The 20,396-nt window shown below is 43.8% G+C and overlaps 1 protein-coding gene across 1 annotated transcript in view; it reads left to right on the top strand.

The window, feature by feature from the left end:
- The window catches only part of LOC137364732 (SH2 domain-containing adapter protein B-like), a 175,238-nt gene extending 155,271 nt beyond the window's left edge, over positions 1-19,967 (top strand). The window contains exon 5 of the mRNA XM_068027764.1: positions 19,844-19,967. Coding sequence (XP_067883865.1) covers positions 19,844-19,967 — 124 coding nt within the window. The remainder of the gene's footprint in view (positions 1-19,843) is intronic.
- Positions 19,968-20,396: the final 429 nt, after the last annotated feature.

Here is a 20,396-nt window from a genome sequence, read left to right as displayed (position 1 = left end):
TACAGATAGGGTGTTAAAGGACTGGAAATTGAACAGCAGCAAGTACAAACTTGAAAAAAAAACAGTGGGTAAGCAAACTGAACAAACTAAGATGAAATAAAATAAAATAAACTCACAAAAAAAATATAAAAAAGAAAAAATAACTAAAAATAAAAATAAAATGGGGGGCCCATCACGCTCTGAAATTATTGAACTCAATGTTCAGTCCGGCAGGCTGTAGTGTGCCTAATCGGTAAATGAGATGCTGTTCCTCGAGCTTGCGTTGATGTTCACTGGAACACTGCAGCAATCCCAGGACAGAGATGTAAGCATGAGAGCAGGGGGGAGTGTTGAAATGGCAAGCAACCAGAAGCTCGGGGTCATGCTTGCAGACTGAGCAGAGGTGTTCCGCAAAGCAGTCACCCAGTCTGCGTTTGGTCTCCCCAGTGTCGAGGCAACTGCATTGTGAGCAGCGAATACAGTATACTACATTAAAAGAAGTAAAAATAAATCGCTGCTTCACCTGAAAGGAGTGTTTGGGGCCTGGGATAGTGAGGAGAGAGGAGGTAAATGGTATTACACCTCCTGCGAATGCATAGGAAAGTATAATGGGAAGGGGATGTGGTGGTGGGGGTAACGGAGGAGTGGACCAGGGTGTCGTGGAGGGAATGATCCCTTCAGAATGGTGACAGGAGTAGGGAGGGGAATTTGCATTTGGTATGAAAGACTTCAATCTGCTCTGGGTCTTTATGGTCCGACTGCAGACTGCATCATCTCAGTGTGGGTTGAAGAAGACTGGCAGTGTGAGATACAGATATTCTGTCATTCTGAGAGTGGACAGCAGATGCCTTTCCCATGAACCATAGAAAAGTTAGGGCACAGAAAGAGGCCTTTCAGCCCATCGTATCTGCACTGGTTGAAAAAACTAGCTGCCCATTCTAATCCCACCTTCCAGCACCTGGTCCGTAGTCTTGTAGGTAGCTCCTCAGCAGTCGTACACTAAATGTGAGTGTGGGACGACTGCGACTCTTTGGGGGCCTCTGTCAACATTGGCCCACAGAGCCAATATGTGTGTCAGTTGTTTGAGCTTCCATTGCAGCAGTGTAAGTTGCTATGGTAGTCACCTGAGTTTCTATGATATTATCAGAGCTGTCAGCAGAGGCTTCAAAATGACATAACTCTGATATGTTAATGGAGCTGACAGCTCAGTCTATACTGGGCAGATTGGTCTCTACGCTCCATGAAGCCTTGAGACATGCTGGAGCTGGATTCTTCCATGCTCTGAGACATTTTGCTGGCAGGTTGTCCAATGTACCTAACATTTCCTGGTGTATACTCATAAGCCTTCTTCATTGGTCTGGACCCTCAAAGTCAGTGTCTGAGCATTCCACAGCGCAACTAGTATGCATCCTCGCCCTCTAGTGAACTAGCACCTTTAATGTCCTAAACCCATGCCGTGCTCAAAAAGGGGGCCAGTCAGTTTAACATCATTTGTAGGGAAGCTTTTCAAACAAGAATCTGGAAGAAAACTAAGAGCCACTTGGACAAGTATGGACAAGGACAGCCAGCAAGGACTTATTAAGGGCAAATCATGTTTGATTAGCTTGATTGAGTTTTTTTGATGAGGTAAAGAGGATGGCCGGGGCAGTGCAGTTGATGATGTGTACGTGGACTTTCAAAAGATGTTAAAGTATCGCATTATCTACTTATTGTCAAAATTGAAGCCCATGGAATAAAAGAGGCAGCAACAGTATGGATACAAAATTGGCTAAGGAATAGAAAACTGAGAGTTGTGGTGAAACTGGAGAGAAGAATAAAATGGTTTTCTCTAGATTTCAGTGCTGGGACCTCTGCTGTTTTTGATGCACATTAATGACTTGGACTTGTGGTACAGGGCACACTTTCAAAATTTGCAGATGATCTAAAACTTGGAAGTGTAGTAAACAGTTAAGAAGATAGGAATAGATTTAAAGAGAAAATAGGCTGGTGGAATGGGAGGGCACATGGCAGATGAAATTCAATACCGATAAGTATGAGGTGATACATTTTGGTAAGAAGAATGATGAGAGAGTCCGATGGTACAATTTAAAGTGCAAGAATCGCAAGAACGCCTTAGGGTCTTTCTGTACTAATCTTGAAAGAACGTAGCATAGATTAACAAAGTGGTTAATAAAGTATATTGGATCCTGGGCTTTATAAATAGAGTAATAATGACACAGAAGAGGCCATTTGGCCCATCGAGTCCATGCCAGCTCTCTATAGAGTAATCCAGTCAGTCCCATTCACCTGCTCTATTCCCGTAGCCCTTCAAATTTATTTCCGTCAAGTACTCATCTAATTTTCTTTTCAAATCGCCGATTGTGTCTGCTTCCATGACTCACTGCATAGAAAAAGTTCTTCCCCGTATGTCTCTTGATGACTATTTTGACGCAATAGAGTGTAAAAACCAGGAAGTCGTGCTAAACCTAGATAAAACACTAATTCAGCCCCAGCCAGAGTAATGTTTCCCATTCTGCACACCACACTATAGGAAGGACATGGAGACTTTGGAGAGCGTACCAAAGAAATTTACTCGGAAGATTCCAGGGATGAGACATTACAGTAATGTGGATGGAAGCTGGGGTGATAAACTGAACATGCTGGTAATACTCAGTAGGTCTGGCAACATCTGTGGAGAGAGAAACAGTTAATGTTTCAAGCAGATCACTTTTTATCAGTATTGTTGCGGAAGCTGGAGTTGTTGTCTTCGGGCGGAGAAAGCTGAGAAGATTTGCTAGAGTTGCTTAAAATCATGAAGGGTGTGAATGTTTCCAGTAGCTGAAGGGTCAATATCCAGAGGACACAAATTTAAGGGAATTGGTAAAAGAACCAGAGGTGACATGAGGAAAGCTTTTTTACATAATGAGTGGTAGGGATTTGGAATTTATGCCTGATAGGGTGGTGGAAACAGATTCAGTAGTAGCTTTCAAAAGGGATTTGGTTAAATACTTGAAGGAAAAAATATTGTGGGGATATGGGAAAAGAGCGAGGGATTGCTGGAACTAACTGGATTGCTCTTGAGAGAGTTGGTGCAGATTCGATGGACTAAATGGCTCCATCTGTACTGTACTAGTCTACAGTTTTATGTGTAGACACAACCTCTAACATACCTTCCAATCTATCCCAATCTCTCTGCACCTCATAGACGCAGAATGGTTGCAGCACAGGAGGAGACCATTCACAATATAATTGAATTCCATAATAAGTTTGAAATTGACATACTCCAGTCCAAAACAAGAAACCTGAACTTAAACATTAGAGTCATAGAGTTTTACAGCACAGAAACAGGCCCTTCAACCCATCGTGTTTGTGCCGGACATCCAGCACCCAACTGTTCTAATCTCATATTCCTGCACTTGGCCCGTAGCCTTGTATGCTATGGCGTTTCAAGTGCTCATCTAAATACTTCTTAAATGTTGTGAGGGTTCCTGCCTCCACCACCTCTTCAGGTAGTGCGTTCCAGATTCCAGCCACCCGCTGGGTGAAAACATTTTTCCTCAAATCCCCTCTAAACCTCCTGCTCCTTACCTTAAATCTATGCCCCCTGGTTCTTGACCCCTCCGCTAAGAGAAAAAGTTCCTTCCTATCTAACCTATCAATGCCCCTCATAATATTGTACACCTCAATCAGGTCCCCCGTCAGCCTTCTCTGCTCTAAGGAAAACAACCCTAGCCTATCCAGTCTCTCTTCATAGCTGAAATGCTCCAGCCCAGGCAGCATCCTGCTGAATCTCCTCTGCACCCTCTCCAGTGCAATCACATCCTTCCTATAGTGTGGTGACCAGAACTGTACATAGTATTCCAGCTGTGGCCTAACTAGCATTTTATACAGCTCCATCATAACCTCCCTGCTCTTATATTCTATGCCACGGCTAATAAAGGCAAGTATCCCATATGCCTTCCTAACCACCTTATCTACCTGTGCTGCTGCCTTCAGTGATCTGTGGACAAGTACACCAAGATCCCTCTGACCTTCTGTACTCCCTAGGGTCCTGCCATCCATTGTATATTCCCGTGCCTTGTTCGCCCTCCCAAAATGCATTACCTCACACTTCTCAGGATTAAATTCCATTTGCCACTGCTCCGCCCATCTTACCATCCCATCGATATCTCCCTCTAATCTAAGGATTTCCTCCTCACTATTTACAACACCACCAATTTTCGTGTCATCTGCGAGCTTACTGATTATACCTCCTATATTCACATCTGAATCATTAAATTACATCTCAAACAGCAAGGATCCCAGCAGTGATCCCTGTGGTACACCACTGGTCACAGGCTTCCAATCGCAAAAACAACCCTCGACCATCACCCTTTGCCTCCTGCCACGAAGCCAATTTTGGATCCAATTTGCCAAATTGCCCTGGATCCCATGGGCTCTTAACCAATCTCCCATGCGGGACCTTATTCTCATAAATCTTTTCTGCACCCTGTCTCAAAATGTTAACATCCTTCCGAAAGTGTGGTACCCAGAATTGGACATAGCATTCCAGTTGAGGCCAATCAGTGCTTTATGAAGGTTTATCATAACTTCCTTACTTTTGTACTCTATATGCCTCTATGCCCAGGATCCTGTATGCCTTTTTAATGACTCAACCCATCCTGCTGCCTTCAATGGTTTATGCACATACCACCAGGTCTCTGTTATTGTACCTTTTATATTGCCTCTCTTCACTCTTCCTACCAAAATATATCACTTCGCACTTCTCCATGATAAATTTCATCTGCCACGTGTCAACCCATTCCACCAGCCTGCTTTTATTCTCTTGATATCTATTTCTATCCTCCTCACAGTACACTTATACTTCCAAGTTTTGTGTCGTTCGCAAATGTTGAAATTGTGCCCAGTTTACCCAGGTCTAAATCAATATATATCAACAAAAGCAGTGGTTCTAGTACCACCCCATGAGGAACGCCACTGTATACCTTCCTTCAGTCCAAAAAACAACCGTTCACTACTACTTTCTGTTTGCAGCTACTCAGCCAGCTTCGTATCCATGCTGCAACTGTTCCTTTTATTCCATGAGTAGGTCTATTATGTGGCACTTAGTCAAAAAGCCTCCTGGAAGTCCATATACTCTACTTCAACCCCCTCTATTATCTCATCAAAAAACTCAAATCATGTTAAACATGATTTGCCTTTAACAAATCTGTGCTCTCTTTCCTTAACTAGTTCATATTAGTCAAAGCGACTGTTAGTTTTGTCCCAGATTAATGTTCTCAGAATAGGGAGCACAGAGCGATCGTAGAACTGAGTGCATCGTTAAGAGTGCTAAAGTCAGTCGTGCATGTGGGAAGAGGTGCTATTATTTTTTCCCTTCAGTAGCTGGTGCGATTTTATTTAAATCTTAAGTTTGTTTCCATTAAGTTGCCGCACCCCTAGCCAAGCTGTTCCAGTATAGCTACAACACTGGCATCTGTCCAGCAATGTGGAAAATTGCCCAGGTATGTCCTGCACACAAAAAGCAGGACAAGTCCAACCGGCCAATTACCGCCCCATCAGTCTCCTCTCAATCATCAGTAAAGTGATGGAAGGTGTCATCAACAGTCCCATCAAGCAGCACTGGCTTAGCAATAACCTGCTCAGTGATGCTCAGTTTGGGTTCTGCCAGGGCCACTCAGCTCCTGACCTCATTGCAGCCTTGGTTCAAACATGGACAAAAGAGCTGAACTCAAGAGGTGAGGTGAGACTGACTGCCCTTGACATCAAGGCAGCATTTGACCGAGTATGGCATCAAGGAGCCCTAGCAAAATTGGAGTCATTGGGAATCAGGGGGAAAACCCTTCGCTGGCTGGAGTCTTATCTAGCGCAAAGGAAGATGGCTGTGGTTGTTGGAGGTCAATCATCTGAGCTCCAGGCCATCACTGCAGGAGTTCCTCAGCGTAGTGTCCTCGGCCCAACCATCTTCAGCTGCTTCATCAATGACCTTCCTTCAATCATAAGGTTAGAAGTGGGGATGTTCGCTGATGATTGTGCAATGTTCAGCACCATTCGCAACTTCTCAAATACTGAAGCAGTCCGTGTCGAAATGCAGCAAGACCTGGACAATATCCAGGCTTGGGCTGATAAGTGGTAAGTAACATTCGCACCACATAAGTGCCAGGCAATGACCATCTCCAACAAGAGAGAATCTAACCATCGCTCCTTGACATTCAGTGGCATTACCATCACTGAATCCCCCACTATCAACATCCTAGAGGCTACCATTGACCAGAAACTGAACTGGAGTAGTCATATAAATACCGTGTCTACAAGAGCAGGTCATGGCTAGGAATCCTGTGGCGAGTAACTCACCTCCTGACTCCCCAAAGCCTGTCCACCATCTACATGGCACAAGTCAGGAGTGTGTTGGAATACTCTCCACTTGCCTGGATGGGTGCAGCTCCAACAATACTCAAGAAGCTCGACACCATCCAGAACAAAGCAGCCCGCTTGATTGGCACACCATCCACAAACATTCACTCCCTCCACCACCGGCGCACAGTGGCAGCAGTGTGTACCATCTACACGATGCACTGCAGTAACGTACCAAGGCTCCTTAGCACCTTCCAAACCTTCGAACTGTACCACCTCGAAGGACAAGAGCAGCATATGCATGGGAACATCACCACCTGCAAGTTCCCATCCAAGTCACACACCATCCTGACTTGGAACTATATCACCGTTCCTTCACTGTCGCTGGGTCAAAATCCTGGAACTCCCTTCCTAACAGCACTGTGGGTATACCTACCTCACATGGACTGCAGTTGTTCAAGAAAGCAGTTCACCACCACCTTCTCAAGGGCTATTCGGGATGGGCAATAAATGCTGGCATAGCCAGTGACGCCCACATCCCATGAATGAATAAAAAAAACTTAATAGTCTAATAATTAGACCCATGGCAGGGCACTTCAGTCCCGTGGAATGTACATCCTGTTCCATGTGAGAACTCCAGGATGCTTTTCATGTCCTGGACAACTACATATGCAGGAAGTGTCATCAGCTGAAGGAGCTCTAGCTCCAAGTTTTGGAGTTTCAGCAGCAGCTGGCATCACAACAGTGCATCCATGAGGCTGAGAGATATGTGGATAGCACAGTTCTGGAGGTGTTCACCCCTTAGCTTAAGACTGTGCAGGTAGGGAGGGAATAGGTGACCACCAGACAGTCAAGGAGGACCTGACGGTAGTGCACTTCTGAATGCTGGTGAGGACTATGGTTCCTATGGGAATTGCAGCTAATGCTAAGTCCATGGCACTATGGGTGGCTCAGCTGTAGAGTGGGCTGGAAGATTGGGAAAGCAATTGTGATGTGGATTCAATAGTTATGGATACAGACAGATGTTTCTGCGGCTGCAGATGTGATTCCAAGATGGTATGTTGCCTCCCTTGCGCCAGGGTCTAGGAAATGGTATTAATTGATGGGCGGCACAGTGGCGCAGTGGTTAGCACCGCAGCCTCACAGCTCCAGCAACCCGGGTTCAATTCGGGTACTGCCTGTGTGGAGTTTGCAAGTTCTCCCTGTGTCTGCGTGGGTTTCCTCCGGGTGCTCCGGTTTCCTCCCACATGCCAAAGACTTGCAGGTTGATAGGTTAATTGGCCATTATAAATTTGCCCCAAGTATAGGTAGGTGGTAGGGCAATGTAGGGACAGGTGGGGATGTGGTAGGAATATGGAATTAGTGTAGGATTAGTATAAATGGGTGGTTAATGGTCGGCACAGATTTGGTGGGCCGAAGGGCCTGTTTCAGTGCTGTATCTCTAAACTAAACTAAACTAAACCTCACAGGGAAGGCACCCCTTGGTAGCAACGATCATATGATTGAATTTTACGTTCAGTTTGAGGGAGAGAAGAATGGATCCAAGACGACTATTTTAAACTTAAATACGGGCAAGTATGAGGGTATGAAAACAGACATAGCTAAAGTGAACTGGCAAATTAAGTTAAGGGATAGATCAATAGCGATGCAGTGGCAGATATTTAATGGGATATTTCAGAATACACAGAATAGGTGCATTCCAACAAGAATGAAAAATTCCAAAGGGAGGACCCACTATCCTTGGTTAACTAAAACAGTTAAAGATAGCATCAAACTTAAAGAAAAAAGATATAATTATGCAAAGATGGCAGGCCAGAAGATTGGACAGAATATACAAACAGCAAAGAACGACTAAAAGATTGATAAGGAGAGTTCAAGAGAAAGCTAGCTATAAATATAAAGACAGATAGTAAGAGTTTCTCTGGATATTTAAAAAAAGGGAGAGTTAACAAAGTGAGTGATGGTCCTATAGAAAGTGAGTCTGGGGAATTAATATTGGACAATAAGGCAATGGCCGGTGAATTGAACAGGTATTTTGAATCGGTCTTCACGATAGAGGATACATGTAACATCACCGTAAAAGCTGGAAGGGAGGGAGGAACTCAAGAAAATTACAATCACCAGGGAATTGGCACTGAGCAAATTATTGGAGCTGCGGGCTGACAAGTTCCCCTGATGGACTTCATCCTAAAGTCCTAAAAGAAGTGGCTAGTGAGATAGTTGATGTGTTGGTTTTAGTTTTCCAAAATTCCCTACATTCAGGGAAGGAGCTGTTGGATTGGAAAATAGCAAATATAACTCCTTTATTCAAAAAGTGAGGGAGACAGAAAGCAGGAAACTACAGGCCAGTTAGCTTAACATCTATCATAGGGAAAATGTTTAGGGAGGACATCACGGCAGTACTTAGAGAGGAATTAGAGAGGCAGTACTTAGGGGGGAATGTCCAGTGAGGCCATATGGGTAGAACTTAGAAATAAGACAGGGGTGATCACTTTAATGATATAGGCCCCCCAATAGTCAGAGGGAAGTGGAGGAGCATATATGTAGGGAAATCACAGATAGGTGTAGGAATTATTGGGTTGTAATAGTACGTGATTTTAACTTCCCTAATATTGACTGGGACTGCCTTAATGCTCAGGGATCAGATGGGGAAGAATTTGTTAAGTGTGTCCAGGATAGTTTTCTGAAGCAGTATGTTAATAGCCCGACTAGAGAAGGGGCTACCCGACCTCCTCTTAGGAAATGAGGATGGGCAGGTGATTGATGTGTCAGTGGGGGAGAACTTTGGGACCAGTGACCATAATTCTATTAGCTTCAAGATAGTTATGGAAAAGGATAGGACTGGTCCTCGGGTTGAAGTCCTAAATTGGGAGAAGGCCAATTTCGATGGCATCAAACAGGAACTCTCAAAAGTTGAATGGGAGAGGCTGTTTACAGGTAAAGGGACGTCTGGCAAGTGGGAAGCTTTTAAAAGTAAGATAGGAAGAGTTCAGGGCCGGCATGTTCCTGTTAGATGGAAGGGCAAGGATGGCAAGTTTAGGGAACCTTGGTTGACGAGGGATATTGAGGGTCTGGTCAGGACAAAGAAGGAGGCATATGTCAGGTATAGGCAGCTGGGATCCAGCGAGTCCCTCGAGGAGTATAGGGGATGTAGGACTACACTTAAGAAGGAAATTAGGAGGGTAAAAAGGGGCCATGAGATTTCCCTGGCAGATGAGATAAAGGAGAATCCGAAAAGATTCTCTAAGTATATTGAGAGTAAAAGGGTAGCTATGGAGAGAGTAGGCCCCCTTAAGGATCAGTGTGGTAATCTATGTGTGGAGCCACGGCACAGTGGCGCAGTGGTTCCTCACAGCTCCAGTGACCCGGGTTCGATTCCGGGTACTGCCTGTGTGGAGTTTGCAAGTTCTCCCTGTGTCTGCGTGGGTTTTCTCCGGGTGCTCCGGTTTCCTCCCACAAGCCAAAAAGACTTGCAGGTTGATAGGTAAATTGGCCATTAGAAATTGTCACTAGTATAGGTAGGTGGTAGGGAAATATAGAGACAGTTGGAGATGTTTGGTAGGAATATGGGATTAGTGTAAGATTAGTATAAATGGGTGGTTGATGTTCGGCACAAACTCGGTGGGCCGAAAGGCCTGTTTCAGTGCTGTATCTCTAATCAAAAAAATGGGCGAGGTCTTAAATGAATATTTCTTGTCCCTATTTACCTTGGAGAAGGTCATGGAAGCTAGTGAGTTCAAGGGAGGGAACACTGATATCCTGGAGCGTATCAACATTACAAAGGAGGAGGTGTTGGAGATTTTGAAGCGCATTAAGGTGGAACCTGAAATCCCCAGGTGTATCCTAGGATGCTATGGGAAGTGAGGGAGGAGATTGCTGGGGCCCTGGCAGAGATTTTTGTATCGTCGTTAGCCACGGGTGAGGTACCGGAAGACTGGAGGATAGCTAATGTTGTGCCTTTATTTATGAAGGGCAGCAGGGATAAGCCAGGGAACTACAGGCCGGTGAGCCTTACTTCAGTGGTGGGAAAGTTATTGGAATGGATTCTGAGAGACAGGATTTATATGCATCTGATTAGGGATAGTCAGCATGGCTTTGTGTGTGGGAAATCATGTCTCACGAGTTTTCAGAGTGGATAGTCAGAAGCCTTTTCCCAGGGTGGAAGAGTCAGTTACTAGGGGACATAGGTTTAAGGTGCGAGGGGGCAAAATTTAGAGGGGATCTGCGAGGCAAGTGTTTTTTTCTTTTTATACAGAGGGTGGTGAGTGCCTGGAACTTGCTGCCGGGGGAGATGGTGGAAGCAGGTACGATTGAGACGTTTAAGAGGCATCTTGACAAATACATGAATAGGATGGGAATAGAGGGATATGGACCCTGGAAGTGCAGAAGGTTTTAGTTTAGACAGGCATCAAGATCGGCGCAGGTTGGAGGGCCGAATGGCCTGTTCCTGTGCTGTACTGTTCTTTGTTCTTTTGATTGAGATTTTCGAGGAGGTGACCAAGAGGATTGATGAGGGCAGGGCGATGGACGTTGTCTACATGGACTTTAGCAAGGCCTTTGACAAGATCCCGCATGGTAGGCTGGTCCAGAAGGTTCGAACACATGGGATCCAGGGTAAGCTAGCAAATTGGATACAAAATTGGCTTGGTGATAAGAAGCAGAGGGTGGCAGTGGAGGGTTGTTTTTCAGATTGGAGGCCGGTGACAAGTGGTGTGCCACAGGGATTGGTGCTGGGCCCTCTGTTTGTCATATATATTAATGAGTTGGATGTGAATGTAGGGGGCATGATTAGTAAGTTTGCAGATGACACCAAAATTGGTGGTATAGTGGACAGTGAAGAAGGTTGTCTAAGGTTACAACAGGATATAGATCAACTAGGAAAGTGGGCAAGGGAGTGACAAATGGAATTTAACGCAGACAAGTGTGAAGTGATGCATTTTGTGAAGTTAAACCAGGGCAGGACATATACAGTGAATGGCAGGTCCCTGGGGAGTGTTCTTGAGCAGAGAGACCTTGGGGTGCAAGTACATAGTTCCTTGAAAGTGGCAATACAGGTAGACAGGGTGGTGAAGAAGGCGTATGGCATGCTTGCCTTCATCAGCCAAGGCATTGATTACCAGAGTTGGGACGTCATGTTACAGTTGTACATAACGTTGGTTAGGCCGCATTTGGAATACTGTGTGCAGTTCTGGTCACTGCACTACAGGAAAGATGTGATTAAGCTAGAGGGTGCAGAAAAGATTCACAAGGATGTTGCCCGGTTTGGAGGGCTTGAATTATAAAGAGAGATTGGATAGGCTGGGTCTGTTTTCCCTGGAGCGAAGGAGGCTGGGAGGGGAACTGATAGAGGTATATAAAATTATGAGAGGCATAGATAGGGTAGATAGCCAGAGTCTGTTTCCCATGGTAGGGGTGACTAAAACTCGAGGGCATAGATTTAAGATGAGGGGGAGGAGGTTTAAAGGAGATCAAAGGGGTAAATTTTTCACACAAAGAATAGTGGGTATCTGGAATGAGCTGCCTGAGGAGGTGGTGGAGGCAGGAACAGTAGCAACATTTAAGAGGCATCTGGACAGATACTTGAATGAGCAAGGCATAGAGGAATATGGAATTAATGCAGGCAGGTGGGATTAGTATAGATAGGCATTATGGATGGCATGGACGCGGTGGGCTGAAGGGCCTGTCTCTATGCTGTACGACTCTATGACTTTATGTTATAAGCTATTATTAAAGATGTTATAGCAGGGCACTTAGAAAACTTCAAGGTAATCAGACAGAGTCAACATGGTTTTGTGAAAGTGAAATCATGTTTAACTAACTTATTGGAGTTCCCTGAAGAAGTAACATGTGCTGTGGATTAAGTGGAGCTGGTGGCTATACTGTACTTGGGTTTCCAGAAGGCATTTGATAAGGTGCCACATCAAAGGTTATTGTGGATGTTACGACCAGGTGAGAAAGGTGTCTAGGGGTCCCTCTCAGCCTTCACCTGGTCTTACTGTCACAGGGTTTGATTTTTTAACACACTGTGTTTTGAGCTCCCGCTTGGTAAATCCTTGTTCACGCTTTCCAATTATCAGGCAAAGAAATGAGCACAAACAGGCTTTCTTAGGTTTAAAGATGAAAGGTGAAGTTTAATTAAACTTAAACTACAAACTCTAATTCGGTTAATGCCTGCGGATACGCGCCGAGCCCCACGCTAGCATGCATGGATACACACATGCAAATAGAGACAGAAAAAAGCAGAAGCAAAATAGTGGAAAGGTTTGAGGCAATATCTGAAGGGTTTGTTACAGTTCTTCGAGCTCACTGTAGAGTCCTTTTGTAGGCTGATCTTGGTTTTCATTGGAGCCCAGCATTCTTAAACCTTGTTCACTCTAAAAGACTTTTCTCTCATGGGGTTCATATGTCTTCAGTGGTTTTCAGTTCCGTGAGAAAGAGATGGGAGCAGGCAGAAGAGATGTCTTCTCAGCCCAGGAACAGCTTTCTTAGTTTTAGTTTTAGTTTTAGAGATACAGCACTGAAACAGGCCCTTCGGCCCACCGAGTCTGTGCCGACCATCAACCACCCATTTATACTAATCCTACACTAATCTCATATTCCTATCCCATCCCCACCTGTCCCTATATTTCCCTACAGCTACCTATACTAGGGGCAATTTTTTAATAATGGCCAAATTCTCTGTGGCAAGTTCAAAAAAACCTACAACAGCCAGTTAGTCATGTAACCAGCTAGCCTAATCAGTCCTGGCCCTTGTGGATTGTCTTGTCCTAGCAGACCTTGGAATGTCTCCTCTGCACACATTAGCTGGTGATCAAAAGTCCATTGTGGGTTAAATTGGAACAGGGAATAGCCCCTTTGTCCTGTCAAGTGCTGTCTGTCAATATGCAGAAATGTCTTTCCAGCCCATCTGGCAGCCCTTGTAATAGGCCTTCTCTTTTTCCCAGCAATAATTTGAAATTTAATGACCATGTGGTGAAATTAATATGCCTCATTCTTGGCAGGTGGGCGTCTGCATGACACAGGAAATAAAAGCTCATGGTGTAGGGCGTAACATATCGGTATGGATAGAAGATTGGCTAGCTAACAGGAAACAGAGTTGACATAAGTGGGTCATTTTCTGGTTGGCAAGATGTAACGAATGGTGTGCCACAGGGATCAGTGCTGGGGCCTCAACTTTTTACAATTTATATAAATGACTTGGATGAAGGGACGGAAGGTATGGTTGCTAACTTTGCTGATGACATAAAGACAGGTAGGAAAGTAAGTTGTAAAGAGGACATGAGGCTGCAAAGGAATATAGATATGTTAAGTGAGTGGGTAAGGTTCTGGCAAATGGAGTATAATGTGGGAAAATGTGAAATTGTCCATTTTGGCAGGAAGAATAAAAAGAAGCATATTATCTGAATGGTGAGAGATTGCAGAGCTCAGAGATGCAGAGGGATCTGGGTGTCCAAGTGCATGAATCGCAAAAGGTTAGTATGTGGGTAAAGCACATAATTAGGAAAGCTAATAGAATGTTACTGTTTATTGCCAGGGGAATTGAATACAAAAGTATGGAGGTTATGCTTCAGGTATTGGTGAGAACACATCTGGAGTAAAACAAAACAAAAAGTGCTGGAAATATGCAGTAGGTCTGGCAGCAGCTATGGAGAGAGAAGCAACGTTAATGTTTCAGGTCTGTGACCTTTCATCAGAGCAGACCACATCTGGAGTATTGTGTATAGTATTGGTCTCCTTATTTCAGGAAGGATGTAAATGTGTTGGAAGCAGTTCAGAGAAGGTTTACTAGACTAATACCAGGAATGGGCGGGTTGTCTTATGAGGAAGGATTGGACAGGCTAGGCTTGTATCTGCTGGAATTTAGAAGAGTAAGAGGTGCCTTGATTGAAACATACAAGATCCTGAGGGGTCTTTACAAGGTGGATGTGGAAAGGATGTTTCCCCTTTGTGGGAGAATCTAGAACTAGGGGTCACCCATTTGAGGTGAGAATTTTTTTCTCTGAGGGTCGTGAGTTTTTGGAACTCTTCCTCAAGAGGCAGTGGAAGCAGAGTCTTTGAATATTTTTAAGGCAGAGGTAGATAGATTCTTGATAAGCAAGGGGGTGAAAGATTATCAGGGGTATGTGGGAATGTGGAGTTGAGGTTGCAAACAGATCAACCATGATCTTATTGAATGACAGAGCAGACTCGAGGGGTCGAGTCTCCTGCTCCTAATTCGTATGTACGTTTGTCACTGAGTGGCTGCAGAGCATTCTGAAGATGGTGGGTGAACAGCCAGATATCATGGTCAACATCAATACCAACAACATAGGTAAAAAAAGGGATGAGATCCTGCAGGCATATTTTAGGGAGAGGGGAAAGAGATTAACAAGCAGGACCTCAAGCCTAGCAATCTCTGGATTATTCCCGGTACCACACACTAATGAATATAGAAATAAGAGGATAGAGCAGATGAATGCGTGGCCGGAAAGATGGTGCAGGAGGCAGGGCCTTAGATTCCTGGAACATTGGGACCAGCTTTGGGAAATGGGACCTGTACAGGCCAGACAGATTGGTCCTGACTCTGTTGAGGTACAATGTCCTCGTGAGACGGTTTGCTAGTGCTGCTGGAGAGGGTTTAAAATGATTTGGCAGGGGAAATAGGAGCAAGAGTGTAGCATTAGAAAGGAGAAACTAGGTGCACAAAGGGTTGGGAGAGACCGATAGAACTGGTATAAGAAATAGTAAGGTATTATGTGGAGTTAGACTAAAAAGGAATGCAATAAGGTCTAAATTAGGTTTACAGTGCATGTATGTAAATACACAGTTAGGGTAAATGAGGTTGGCGAGCTGCAGGTGCAAATAGCCTTTACATGGGAACATGATATTGTAGCGATAACAGAGACCTGGCTCATCAACGGGCAGGACTGGGTACTAAATATTTCTTAGTACTTGGTGTTCATGAAAGAAAGGAGGGGTGGCGGTATTGATTAAGGAGAATATTATAGAGCGGAGGGGCCAATGACAGGTTAGGGTTAAGAAATAGTAGAGGTACCATTGCACTACTGGGTGTTTTCTATAGGCCACCAACTAGTGGGAAAGATGTGGAGGAGCAAATATGCAGGAAAATTACAGAGAGGTGCAAAAAGTATAGAGTAGTGATAATAGTGGACTCTACTTACCCTTATAGACTGGGATAGTAGTACTGTAAAGGGCAGAGTGTGGGAGGAGTTTCTGAATGTGTTCAGGAGAATTTTCTGCACCTGCTCCTGATTGTTTGCAACCTCCTGCCCAGTGACAAATTTTTATTAGTTTTGTCTCTATTCCCACTAAGCAAAGATCCCCGCACTGACCTTTGGGCACCCATGAGTTAATTTTCCTGTGTTGTTCTAATTGTAAGCTTGTCAAAAATGAAATCGGATGATCAAAGAATGTGATTATACGCAATTAGGAAGACATATGGTAGACTAAATTTAATATTAGCGAATATTAAGTGTTGCCCATCAAATGAAACATGTGCACATTGAAAGGAATGCAACTAAAATGAGCTTAGAAAGGGACCAGGGAGTAATATAAATCTTAACACTCTCAATGCCAAGACAGAGGAGATGGGGTCAGTCATGGGAGCGATGGCTTGACCTTCCACGTTCTGTCCTTGGCTTTCTCCTATTTCTCATCTGTGTGCTGTCCCTTGGTAACACAAGGTCAGATTCTACATGTTCACTGACCACGCCCATCTCTACCTCACCACCATCTCTCTCACTTAGCACATTGCTTACCTGACATCCATTATTGGATGATCAAAAATTTCCTCCAATTAACTATTGCCAAGCCCAAAGTGCTTGTCTTTAGTCCCTGCACAAACTATGTTCCCTACCCACTGACTTCATCCTCCTCCCTTGCGACTATCTGGGGCTGAACTGGACAGTTCACCACATCAGCATCCTGTTTGACACTGGGCTGAACTTCCGACTTCAGATCCTCTTCATCGCCAAGACCACACCTCCATAATATTGCCTGTCTCCATTCCTGCCCCATCTTATCTGCTGCTGAACGTATCGAATGCACTCCTGGACGGTCTCTCAAATTCCTCCTTCCATAAACTGAAGCTTATTCAAAACGTATTAATACCAACCCCACCATCTCATAAATCAAGAGACAAACACTTAAAAATCAAGAGATTAGGAAAATAAATGATTTGCAATTTTTTAAAAATATAAACCAACATAGATTTGACAGTTGGTTTATAAACCTTGTTAGTGGATTGTTTTTCTTTATTCATTCAGGGATGTGGGTGTCGCTGGCTAGGCCAGCATTTATTGCCCATCCCGAATTGCCCTTGAGAAGGTGGTGGTGAGCCACCTTCTTGAACCGCTGCAGTCCATTTGGGGTAGGTACACCCACAGTGCTGTTAGGAAGGGAGTTCCAGGATTCTATAATAAAAGCAAAATACTGCGGATGCTGGAAATCTGAAACAAAAACAAGAAATGCTGGTATCACTCAGCAGGTCTGGCAGCATCTGTGGAAAGAGAAGCAGAGTTAACGTTTCAGGTCAGTGACCCTTCTTCGGAACCGAAGAAGGGTCACTGACCTGAAACGTTAACCCTGCTTCTCTTTCCACAGATGCTGCCAGACCTGCTGAGTGATTCCAGCATTTCTTGTTTTTGTTCCAGGATTCTATACCTGCTCTCTCGGTTTAAGGTTACAATGACAGTGATTTGTATGACATCTGCTGGAGTGTTGCAGGTTTAGCAATTACTAGTCACAGTTGAGAAAGTTTGAGTTTATAGCAAGCCAGACTGTTTTTATTACAGGCATAACAGATAAAACTTTGCTGCAGATTCTGGATTGAAAAGTGGTTTACTTTCTCCACATCAGGGAGGAAAGGCGAGCGAGATTAAAAGGGAAAATCAGAAGTGTAGCAATCAATTTACTGAGAGCTGGATACTGCTTTTCTTGTGTCCCCATTTTGTTAAGATCCAGCATTTGCCCCCATAATCATCCAGTCTTGTTCAGAATCTACTTGACACTGGTTCTGTCAATGTTCTCCCACAGAAAAACGCTTTTGCAGGGTTTGAATCGAGAAATGTCAGCTTTACGAGTTTTGTGAAATGATTTGCAAATGCAATCAGTAATCCATGTTCTGCAATGGCTTAATGAAAAAGTACTTCAGTATTTGTAACTTTCTGACCTTAAGTCTGCTGAACTGGGCTAAAAAATCCTGTAAATCAACTGTTGCGTTTTCGAGGCCAAAGCCCGACTTACACGCTTGTAAGTTTCCGGGTGCTTTTTGAGGTTGTTTACTCCAGAATTGGCAATGCTAATGTCCTCAGATCAAACAAGACAAAATGCATGTTCATCTGAAAGTCTGCTTTTTTTACTGGATAGGAACTGCTCCTGCTTGCATTGTATTTGCACCTGTAGTGGTGTCGTTTACTTTGATTTATTTTCTGAATCTAATTTTGAGAAGCTTCATGCAAATTAGAATTAGAATTAGAACATTACAGCGCAGTACAGGTCCTTCGGCCCTCGATGTTGCGCCGATCATCTGACCTACACTATTCCATTTTCATCCATATGTCTATCCAATGACCACTTAAATGCCCTTAAAGTTGGCGAGTCTACGACTGTTGCAGGCAGGGCGTTCCACGCCCCTACTACTCTCTGCGTAAAGAAACTACCTCTGACATCTGTCCGATATCTATTACCCCTCAACTTAAAGCTATGTCCCCTCGTGTTTGCCATCACCATCCGAGGAAAAAGACTCTCACTATCCACCCTATCTAACCCTCTGATTATCTTGTATGTCTCTATTAAGTCACCTCTCCTCCTCCTTCTCTCTAACGAAAACAACCTCAAGTCCCTCAGCCTTTCCTCATAAGACCTTCCCTCCATACCAGGCAACAGCCTAGTAAATCTCCTCTGCACCCTTTCCAAAGCTTCCACATCCTTCCTATAATGCGGCGACCAGAACTGCACGAAATCATGCCAGAAGAATCCTGAGATTTGACCTCTATCGCAAGATCATAAGGGAGGCTTAATTTTATTTAGAAATCGCATGTCTCACGAAAAATTTTGCACGAGTTGGCATTGCTGAAAATTTTGCTACCTGTATCCTAAATCAAATACCAAGTCCTGTTCACCCATCACCCCTGTGCTCACTAGCCTTCTTTTCTTCTCAGCTCAGCAATGCCTTGATTTTTAAATTCTCGTCATTGTTTTCAAATTTCTCCATGGCATCACCCCTCCCTATCTCTGTAACTTCTTCCAAGCCCTATAACCACCCCAAAATCTTTGATTACTCTACCATTGACAGCTGTGCCTGGACCCCAAGTTCTGAAATTCCTTCCCTAAATCTCTCTGCCTCCCTACCAACATATCCTCTTTTTTTTTTTGGACTGTGTGGGCCATTTGTTAAGTGTAAATTTGTTTTGGTGTGACTGTTCACGTGTGGTAACTTAAAGGAACCAACATGTGCCAGCCTGCGTGGGAAGTTTCGGGTTGCTGCACAGCTTAGCAGGAACACTGTTCTCTGGCTTCCTTTAATTCGCTCCTTAAAACCTGCCTCTTTGACTTGGTTAATAGTCAGCTATCCTAATATTGTGTCGACATTTGTCTTCGAATGCTCCTGTGAAGCACCTTGGGATGTTTTTACTATGTTAAAGATGCTATGTAATGCAAGTTGTTACTGATGAGGTAAATTTGGAGAATTACTTTAAAGCAGATCAGAATAAGAGGACCCCAGTGAATATGAATCAGTGAAAATGATTATAGTCATTATAGGATCAATTTTATGAATATCTGCTTCCGGCAGGGAGCTTCATCCATCCAGGACACCCATGTAAGTATGCTTCCCATGGTTTTTCACTCATCAAAGTTAATGGACTGAAAATTGTGGGTAGTATGCCTGTGTTTTACCATTTTAAAATAAAGTTATTTAATATTTCTTTGTCTAAAATATTCTCTGAATTGAAGAAAATGTTCTTTAAAAGAAATACTGGCATTTATATAATGATCACTGAACATCTTAATGCACTTTACAGCCAATGAAGTACTTTTGTAATGTAGGAAATGCAGCAGCCAATTTGTGCACAGCAAGATCCCACAGACAACAATGTGATTGTAACTAGTTAATCTGTTTTTATGATGTTGATTGGGCGATAAATATTGGCCAGGACATCAGGAATAACTCTCCTGCTCTTCTTTGAAATAATGTCAAGCGATCTTTTACATCACCCAATCAGGCAGATAAGGCCTCGATCGAACGTCTCATCTGAAAGACGACACCTCCAACAGTGCAGTATTCCTTCAGTACTACTGGACTGTCGGCCTTGATTTTGGTGCTCAAGGCCTGGAGTGGGACTTAAAGGTGGAACCTGTGACTCAGAGGCGAGAGTGTTACCAACTGAGTCACAGCTGACACTTTGTGGAAAGATGCTGTACTGCTCCTGAAAGATGTAATGGTGCCCATTTCCTGAGACACCCATTCAAAATGGGTTTCCCTGCACATGTCATTGAGTATTTTGATTTCTTTGCACATTTTCTCTTACAGATGGTATCATGGGGCCATTAGCAGAACAGATGCAGAAAATCTTCTACGGTTGTGTAAAGAGTGCAGCTATCTCATCCGAAATAGCCAAAGCAACAAGAATGATTACTCACTTTCACTGAAGTAAGTGAAATCATCTTAAACAATTGACTATAATTTACTGACAAATTTAGAAACAGGTGTAAATATCTGCAGTGATTGTCTCATAATCTAATGAACCAAGACATTGATTTCTGGTTACACAAAATGGTACAATCACTCTTACTCAGCATGTACCTTTTGGAATGCATCCCTGACCCTAGATTGATGTGTTTCCTCTGCCTTCCATACTCACTTATTTTCTGCCTTCCATTTCCAGCTTTGTTCTCTCCCTTCCGGATCTACACTTAGGTTCCCAAGTCCCCGCCAAATGAGTTTAAACCCTCCCAACAGCAAATATTTCTGTGACAATATTGGTGCCAGCCTTTTGAGGTGTGAACTGTCCAACTTGTGCAGGTCTCATCACACCCAGAGCAAGTCCCAATGCACCCAAGAATCTAAAGCCCTCACTCTTACA

Source organism: Heterodontus francisci, unplaced genomic scaffold (genome assembly GCF_036365525.1).
Source record: "Heterodontus francisci isolate sHetFra1 unplaced genomic scaffold, sHetFra1.hap1 HAP1_SCAFFOLD_933, whole genome shotgun sequence".
Taxonomy (NCBI): Eukaryota; Metazoa; Chordata; class Chondrichthyes; order Heterodontiformes; family Heterodontidae; genus Heterodontus; species Heterodontus francisci.
Note: the sequence above shows the minus strand (reverse complement) of the source record. Positions and strands in the feature narration are given on the sequence as shown.